Here is a 9,103-nt window from a genome sequence, read left to right on the forward strand (position 1 = left end):
TCCCTTTCTGTCACTGCAATGCTGGACACATGTAGGGCCCAGAGAAGAGGCAGCTACTGAAGGCAGTCACAAGGCACCATGTAGGAAGCCGCTCTGCCCCCTGTGTTTGCTTGATCTTAGCCTAATTCCCTTTGGTGGTAGATTGGCTGCCTCAGGTCTAGGCCTCATAGCCACACCCTATACCATCCAGAAGAGAGAATTGTGTCAAACAGCTCTTGTGGTCCCGCCCTGTTGCTGGGGAGGGAGTCAGCCCTGCCCTTTGGGGTTGGGAAGCAGTGACCAGATGCCAGGAGACCCATCAGCACTGAGACCAACCCTCCTCCTTACTGGGCCCATCAGTCCTGTCCATATGCTCTGTCCAGCTGCAGGGAGCAGTCAGTCTTGGCAGGAAAGCTCCTAGGCCTCCCACCACTGAGCACCACCACCCCTTGAACTGCTACCTGGCAGGCTTTGGACAGCCCAAGGCAGCCCCTGCCAGCCCCTGTGCCTCTAATCTGCTGTGCTTCTTTGTTTGCATGACTCCATGCTGTTCTCCCTCTTCTGGTCAGCTCCCCAGGTAAATAAAGGTATATCTCTTCTGGCTTCTGCAGGTACCCTTGCAGGTGGCTTCTCCACAGTTTCCAGTATTCACATGTTGTCTACATACCATCCCCCATGGGGTCTGGGGCCTGGGCCTGGCCCACACCATACCTCATCAATGTCCTCTTCGCCCCTGGTGGAGCTCTCCCAGCTCAGGTCTGATTCTAACTGTCTCTGCAGGATGAGCTCAGGCTTCTACAAGAATGTGGTGAAGATTCAGAAGCACGTCACCTTCAACCAAGTGAAGGGTATTTTCGGCTTCACTGACAGTGACTGCATTGGTAAGGGCCACGCCATCTGTGGACTGCCTTTCCCCCAGTGAGATGAGCAAGGCTCAGAGGAGGAGAATGGGTGCTTTTAAAAGAATCCCAAGCAAGCCAGGTTTGGCAGCATCCCCTGTAATCCCAATGACTCCAGAGACTGGGGAGGATTTCAAGTTGTAAGCCAGCCTCAGCAACTTTGGCCCTGTCTCCAGATAAAAATAAGTCATGTGGGGGGGTGGGGGCTGGGGTTGTGGCTCAGTGGTAGAGCACTCACCTAGCATGTGCTAGGCCCTGGGGTCAATCCTCAGCACCACATAAAAATAAATAAGTAAAATAAAGGTATGGTGTCCAACTACAACTAAAAAGAAAATATTTTAAAAATAATGATAATAAGTCACGAAGCAGTGGAACCAAAGCCTGGGCCGAAGTGTCTGCTCTTTAATTATCTGCTCATTGGACTTAGGCTGTCTCCAAGGTGTTAGCATTTGCAGTTTCTCTCTTTAAATAAGACACTCAGGTATAGGATTTCCCGAAAACATAAAGAGTTGGCATAGCAGTCAGCCACTTCTAGGCTACATGAAGCTGTGCCTTGGGCTGTAAGACTATCCCTCTCCTTAGTCATCCACTTTAAGAGTTAGAAGAAAGAGAGAGAGAAAAGAAAGAAAGAAAAAGATAAGGCTGCTGGGCTCAGTGGTGCAGCCTCAAATCCCAGCAGCTCAGGAGGCTGAGGCAGGAGGGTCACAAGTTCAAAGCCAGCCTTAGCAACTTAGCAAGGCCCTAGCAACTTAGTGAGACTCTGTCTCAAAATAATAAATAAAAAAGGTCTGGGGATGTGGCTCAGTGGTTAAGTGCCCCTGGGTTCAATCCCTGGAACAAAACAAAATTCTGAAACTTTTATATACCTAATTTACAATAATTGAAGACAGAGAGCAACGAGGACATGTGCAGATGTCACCAAGTGAGAAGGTCAAGGACTGGGTCTGTAAGACCAACACTATGCACAGAGGGAAACAGGAAGCATGGAGGACACGTTGGGAACAGAGTTTTCTTTCTATTTTTCTGTATTTTTCAGATGTTAGTATAATTATTATTTTTGTACTGGGGACAAAACCTACTCTTGTCTGCCCCTTAGCTGGGTTGTGGCCAGAAGAGCAGTGGGTCTCTGTGTGAAAGTGTTTCCCCTCGCTTTCAGGGAAGATCAGCTTTCCCGCCATCCAGGCCGCTCCCTCCTTCAGCAACTCATTCCCGCAGATCTTCCGAGACAAGACGGACATCCAGTGCCTCATCCCGTGTGCCATTGACCAGGTCAGAAGGCACACCCAGGTTCTGCATGTCGGGGGCCCTCCATCTTTGAGGAGCTCCGTTTGGTGTTGGAGGAGGGGAAAGCCCGCCTCTGGCAATTAGTGAAGCAATGACAGACTCCATGACGGCGCTCTGGGCTTGGTCCCTGTCTCCTCACAGGACCCCTACTTCAGGATGACGAGGGACGTGGCCCCGCGAATCGGCTATCCCAAACCAGCCCTGCTGCACTCGACCTTCTTCCCTGCCCTGCAGGGCGCGCAGACCAAGATGAGCGCCAGCGACCCCAACTCCTCCATCTTCCTCACAGACACGGCTAAGCAGATCAAGACCAAGGTGAGCAGTGGGGTGCAGGCCGTCTGGGATCAGGAGCAGGTTGGAAAGGGGACACACACTCGCCCCCCGGCAGCCGTGCCACCGCGATGCTGAACCACCTCTCCCTGTCTCCTACATGCAGGGGACAGCTGCCCCTTCCCAGAAGAGTGGTTGCCTTATGTTTGTTCCCTTCGTTTAGATTAAAATCTAAGGGCTGAAGCTGGGGTAGGGTGTAGGGTACTTGCGCAGCATGAGTGAGGCCCTGGTTCCGTGCTCAGCACACACAAAAACAAATAAAATAGAGGTATTTTGTCCAGGTCTTTTTTTTTTTTTTTTTTTTTTTTTTTTTTTTTTAATCTAAGGGCTTTTTCTTTCTTCTTTCTGTTTTCCCTGACTTTCTTACCAGTGCTCTGCTTTGGAAGCAAAGTCATAATTAATGAGGATGTTATCAGTTCATAATAAGGACTGTCACACTGCCAAGCCCAGGCCTGGGCCGGGTACCTTACTCATGGTTTCTGTTGTTCTCCTGGGAGCTCGGGGTGCTCATCCTTCTATAGGTGACAGCCACAAGGCCAAGGGTCTCTCACAGCCCGGCTCCCACCACCAGGAAGGAGCAGCCCTACCAGGGCCTCAGGCTGCTGTCAGACTCAGAAGTGCCCTGCCCAGCGTGGCATGGGTACTCAGCAAATATCTGTCAAGTCACTGGGAAAGCTAAAAATAGAAATTAGTTTCCACTTCCTTATTTCCAGGGTCTGAGTCCTTTTTTTGTTTTGTTTTGTTTTGCTTTCAATACTAGGAATGGAAGCCAGTGAGCTATCCCTAGCATCCCCACCTTTTTTTTTTTTTTTTTTGCAGTTATAGATGGACAGAATGCCTTTATTTTATTTGTTAATTTTTATGTGGTGCTAAGGATCATACCCAGTGCCTCACACATGGCAGGCAAGCATTCTGCCACTCAGCCACAGCCCTCCGCAGCCCTTCTAATTTTTTATTTTAGACAGGGCTTCACTAAATTACAGAGGCTAGCCTCAAACTTGTGCTCCTCCTGCCTCAGCCTCCTGAGTAGCTGGGACTACAGATGTACGCCACTGTGCCCAGCTAAGACCCCAGTTCTCTGACTTGGTAGTGAACTACAGTGTGGGTGTGACCCCTCACGACTGCACACTAACATTTCCAGGGCTGTGTCCGTGGGCTGGTAGACTGCAGTGGGGCAATGGGAACCGTATCTGAGGCATGTGATGCAGCCGTCTGAGTCACTGCCAGGCCCTGGCTCTCTGGGAAGTCCCAGTCAGGTTCTGGTGACGATGGGGGACTTTTCATTCCAAGTTCTTCAGGAAGTGGCCTCCACCAACCGTCCTCACTTGGAAGCTGGTGTACACAGGCTTTTTCTTTCCCTTTCACTTTTGGCTCAAACTTCCAGAATACGGAGTGCAGAGAGGGAGGGAGATGCCAGCAGAGAAGCCATCGGTTTGTTTTCAAGAGGTTTTTTATGACAGGGCTGGGCTGGGGCTCAGCAGCAGAGTGCTGGCCTTGCATGTGTGGGGCCTTGGATTCAATCCTCGGCACCCACATAAATAAAGCAAAGGTATTACATCCACCAACAGCTAAAATAAAATATATCTAAAAAAAGAAAGAACCAAAAAAAATTTTTAAAAAATGATTTATGACTGGGGAAGTTTTTCATTTGCTTAGAACCAGTAGAGACCCCAGAGACTGAGTCATGAGCACAGGGTCAGGCTTGCTGAGGGTCACCAGGGTCACAAGCAGCCTGCAGGGAAGGTCAGGGTCAGGCCCTCCATCTCTAAATCTCCATGTTCAACTCAGAGAAGAGAGGGCACCAATTCCAGCCCCTCCAGAGCTGTGCTGGTGGTAGCCAGCTAGTGTCCCTTTTACAGGTGAGGGAATCAAGGCTCAGAGAGCTTCCTGCAGCTGGGAAGCAGTGGGGCCAGGATTGGAACCCAGGTCCACCCTGTCAAGCCGGATAATACAGCCTCTCAGGTGACAAGGCACACAGGTGTTCCCTTCCTCTCCAACACTGAGAGCAGGCGTGGGGGTGGCACCCCCGCCAAGCCTTTCTTCAGCAGATGGAAGCCAGCGTCGTCCCATGCCACGCAGTTCTGTGCCCCTCCCTGCTGTACATGAGCCCACAGCTGCCCCTGCTCTCAAGGCCAGTTGCAAGTCCAGGCACCCATATTTTTGACTAACCGACTGTGAATCAGGTTCCCACAGACCCCTGCTCGGGTTGGATTAATCTACTAGATCAGCTCACAGAACTCAGGAAACTCTATCAGATCGTTTATTGCAAAGGACCCAGATGAACAGCCAGGTGAAGGGTATGGAAGTGGACAGAGCTTCCATGTCCCTCCCCATTGGGCACACTGCTCCCAGGAGCTTCCACATGTCGGCAAATCTCATCCAAAAGTTTTAATTGAATGCAGTCTCTAGCCTCCTCCTCCTCTTCAGCCCATGAAAAGTGGGGCTGAACTTTCCAATTCTCAGACTTGCTCAGTCCTTAGGACTTTATGGGGGCTCCACCCCAGTCACCTCAAGATACTCTTAGACTCAGGAGAATCCTGGGGCTCGGCCCACTTTGTTAGAGGTCAAAATATGTTCTTGTCACTCAAGAAATTACCAGGGATTTGGAAACTCTGGCAGGAAACCAAGACAAAGACCACATATATTTCCCATCTTACCACAGGGGCCTGCCATCATCTGCTGTGGTTGCTGGCCTTGGCTGTTGAGGTGCCACTTCTGGCTTGACACTCAACACAGACCTTACACGGAATCATATAAAAAGTATCTGTAGTCGGGCACCGTGGCAAACGCCTATAATCCCAGCTCAGGAACCTGAGGCAGGAGGATCACAAGTTCAAGGCCAGCCTCAACAACTTAGTGAGGCCTTAAGCGACTTAATGAAACCCTGTCTCTAAAGTAAAATTCAAAATCAGCTGGGGATGAGTCTTAGTGCTACATAGAGTGTACTGAGTTCAATCCCAAAATAAGTGTGTGGGGGTCGCTGCCCACTGGGCCTGGGGCTTCCAGGCGCAGCCCTTTCAACACCGAGCCTCTTCTGCGGCACAGGCCTCTGTGGCCCAGGTGGCTCACTCGCCACGAGTACGTCACCCACCACAGTCAAGTGGGTTTGTGTGCATCTTGTCCTTCTCCATCATTTTAGATTTTGGGGGTGGCACTCTGAGCCCCACCAGTAGCCCTGCTCCTCTGCATCCCAAACCTATCTCCTCTTGGTTTGCTGTAAGGCAGATCCCATGAGGCCAGCGTAAGCCATTCCTGGCACTGTGGAGCTACCCAGACTAGCTGTGTTAGCAGAGGCAGCCCGGCCCTGCCACATAAAACACTCTGGGTCTCTTACCAGTGAGATGCAGGAAGCAATTTAAAGGTCCCAGGTGGTTAGGGATAAAATGTTTTTCATAATTGAAGGCCATTATCTACCGTACCCCTGCTGAGTGCCCCCTGCTGGACGAGGGCTCTGCACTGGGAGGGCAGTGTGTGGGTGCCAGCTGGCCTATGATCTTCAAAAGCAACTTGGAGACTCAGTTCTCTGAGAACAAGACCAGAGGACTTCCCTGGGCCCCGTGATACCCTTCAGCCTGTTCTGTCTTTCACCCTGATGCTACAGTTCCCCGCCCCAGCCCAGGCTGGCCTGATCTAGGAGTCTGACCCCAGGTGGATGTGCAAGCAGACCCCTACACGTGCCACCATCAGCCAGCCACAGCTGCTCAGCAGCATCCCTCAGAGGCGGAGACAGGTGGCTGATTATCTCTGCCCCTAACAAGAACCACCTATTTCTAAGGAGACCCTAAAAGTATCAACTTGGTTTCATTGACTCTGCCCACCCTTTTCCCCATTAAAAAAAAAAAATGACATTTATAAGTAATTAGCTTCTCAAATGTTTACTGAAGGAAAGTGGAAAGAATTCTGTCTACCCTCTGGGCTTCTCACCACCCCACTCCCGCCCCCCCCCCTGCCGCCCCGGCCCTAATTTCTCCAGGATTATCAGTGATTTTTAAAATACTTTTTGTTAATTTCTGAGTTTTTCTTCATCACCTAAAACTGCCTGTTTTAAGTGGGGACCTGCCTCCAGGCCCCTTCCTCGTCCTTACATCTGTGAGCCTTGCTTTACTTAGGTCGTGTCCTTGCACATCCTCTTGTTATGTCCACCTTGGCAATGGTGCTGCTGTCTGCCACCCATGAGGGCACTACTTGGGCCTGAGAGTGGCCGCCCTTTCTGGTCACCCTTGCTGTGTAGGTGACTTGGCTCATCCTTTCCCTGAAGCCTGGCATCCACAAACTCTCAAGGCCGTTTCTCCACATTTCAGCCTGGTCAGTGCTTACGTTCTCTGACCACTACGTTCCTGGGGCTCTGAGAATGGTTGGACAATATCCTACCTTCCCCCTCACCCCTTCTCCATCCTGACTCCCACTGCCATTTTTTTGTCCTCCCACCATCCATAAACTTCGGCCTTCCTCTGGTGCCAAATCTGAGAGCATTCGGGCCTGTCGTCCACCAGGTGAGCCAGGTCTAACCAGCCTCTGTCCTCGTACTGTTACAGGTCAACAAGCATGCATTTTCTGGAGGGAGAGACACTGTGGAGGAGCACAGGCAGTTTGGGGGCAACTGTGATGTGGATGTGTCCTTCATGTACCTGACCTTCTTCCTGGAGGATGATGACAGGCTGGAGCAGATCAGGAAGGTGAGACAGGAGCCTGGATGGTCAGCGGCCGGGTATTCTGGGTGGGTGGAGCTTTCCCAGTTGCCCTGGCTCAGGAGCAACACTCAACAGGAGGGAGGGAGAACTGAGCAGGACTCAAGTTTAGTTCACAAAAGAAAAATACAAATTGAATTTAGTAACCAATACAGAAAGATTTCATCTTACCAGCTGTGAGACAAGTATAAGTTAAAACAGGGCCATGCTGCTGTGACTGTGCTTTAGGGTCTGTGAGCCAGTCCCCACATGGCCTCGGCAAGCAGGTGGGCTGTGGAGACAGTGAGCCCAAAAATGTGCAATCTGCACCTCAGGTTTTCCAGTTCTCGGAGTCTTTACCAAGGAAGTGACCTGGAGTAAGAAAAAGCTTTTCACATCACAACGTCGGAAGGAGTAATAATAATAGCAAAAAGCTAGAAACAGTCTGACACAGGAAACGTTAAATAAGAATTGTTCAGATGTATTGTTGTGCAGGTGTGGACTAATTAAAAAGTTTTAGTGACTTTGGAAAGAAAAGCTATGGAAATACGGGGGTGTCTGAGAAAACGTGCTGGTGCTAGCAGTGGGCATTCTGGGTGGAGGGCTGCAAGTGACCGACCGACCTCCCTCCCTTCCTTCTTTTTTCCTTCCTTCCTTCCTTCCTTTTCTTTTCTTTTTTTTTTTTTCCTCTCCCTCTCCCTCCCTCTCTCTTCCTGTGCTGGGCTCTGCCTGCCACCAGGATTACTCCAGCGGGGCCATGCTCACCGGGGAGCTTAAGAAGGCTCTCATAGATGTCCTGCAGCCCCTGATCGCGGAGCACCAGGCCCGGCGCAAGGAGGTCACTGACGAGATGGTGAAAGAGTTCATGACTCCTCGGCAGCTGTCCTTCCACTTTCAGTAACACTCGTTTTCTGTGTGCATAGAGACGTGTAATCAGTAATCCCACTCTGATCCAATCACCACCACCTGTAGGCTTCTGTCACGTGGTAATTCCTGGGCCTGGTGTCCTACGCCCTGTGTGTTTTAGGTGCTGTCTCTCCCTGTGGAGCTTGTCCTTTCTGTTTCTTGTGGGCAAAATGCGAGTGATTGGGTGCTGCTAACTCTGCGTGGTCAGATAGACACCCAGCTGTGAGTCTCTCCCACGTGAACCTCAGTCTGTGGAACTTCTGGCTGGAAGGCCTGACCAGCCAGTCCAGGCCCACAGAGGAAGTCCATCTGAGAGCAGCCTAGGATCCACATATACTCCCCAGATCTCTTTGATTTTAAAAAGCTGTGCTTTCTGTATGCACATATGGAACCAACATGTCATTATTATAAAAATTAAAAGGGCTGGAGGTGGAGCTCAGTGGCAGACCACTTTGCTTAGCACACACGAGGCCCTGGGTTCCATCCCCAGTACCACAGAAAAGAAAGAAATCACTTGCTCTAAAGCTTGGCATTGGCTGTGGACAGCATGCCGAGGTGGTGGGTGCAACCCCAGCTGGCTTACTAAACTCCAGACCACGCACGTCGTCCACTCCAGGAATCACGCTCATTGCCCTCAACATAGTAATTTTCCACCAAATAACCCGCACTCCATCCTACAGAATCCAGTGGCGCTTCATCCTGACTGTGAGATGCTAAGGACAGTCTGTTGCCTTTGCAGATCCTTTTGTTTTGACACTTGACTGAAGTGGAAGTCAGCACAGAGCAGTGCCCTGGCCAGGTCTCGGCCTATGGATGTAGCTAGAAAGAAAATCGCCACCATGGCCCTCCAGGCCCTGGGTGTTTGACCTTTAGGTGGGCCATGTTCAGTCTCCTACCATGTGCAGTCTGACCAAGCAGAACCCATGTCTCAGGGAAGCCCCTGGTTGAAGGATCTGTCCTCTCTGAAGGAGCAGGGTCCACTCTTGAGTGCTCTGCCCTTGTACCACCTATGGGTGAAATAAACCTCCTTTGCTCCTG

The 9,103-nt window shown here is 50.9% G+C and overlaps 1 protein-coding gene across 4 annotated transcripts in view; it reads left to right on the forward strand.

The window, feature by feature from the left end:
* The window catches only part of Wars1 (tryptophanyl-tRNA synthetase 1), a 31,933-nt gene extending 22,830 nt beyond the window's left edge, over window positions 1-9,103 (forward strand). For all 4 annotated transcript variants that reach the window (XM_026415116.2, XM_026415117.2, XM_026415118.2 and 1 more), the window contains exons 8-12: window positions 760-860; window positions 2,035-2,147; window positions 2,304-2,477; window positions 7,028-7,168; window positions 7,899-9,103. In XM_026415116.2, coding sequence (XP_026270901.1) covers window positions 760-860; window positions 2,035-2,147; window positions 2,304-2,477; window positions 7,028-7,168; window positions 7,899-8,060 — 691 coding nt within the window. In that variant the 3' untranslated portion in view covers window positions 8,061-9,103. The remainder of the gene's footprint in view (window positions 1-759; window positions 861-2,034; window positions 2,148-2,303; window positions 2,478-7,027; window positions 7,169-7,898) is intronic.

Source organism: Urocitellus parryii, chromosome 6 (assembly GCF_045843805.1).
Source record: "Urocitellus parryii isolate mUroPar1 chromosome 6, mUroPar1.hap1, whole genome shotgun sequence".
Classification (NCBI taxonomy): Eukaryota; Metazoa; Chordata; class Mammalia; order Rodentia; family Sciuridae; genus Urocitellus; species Urocitellus parryii.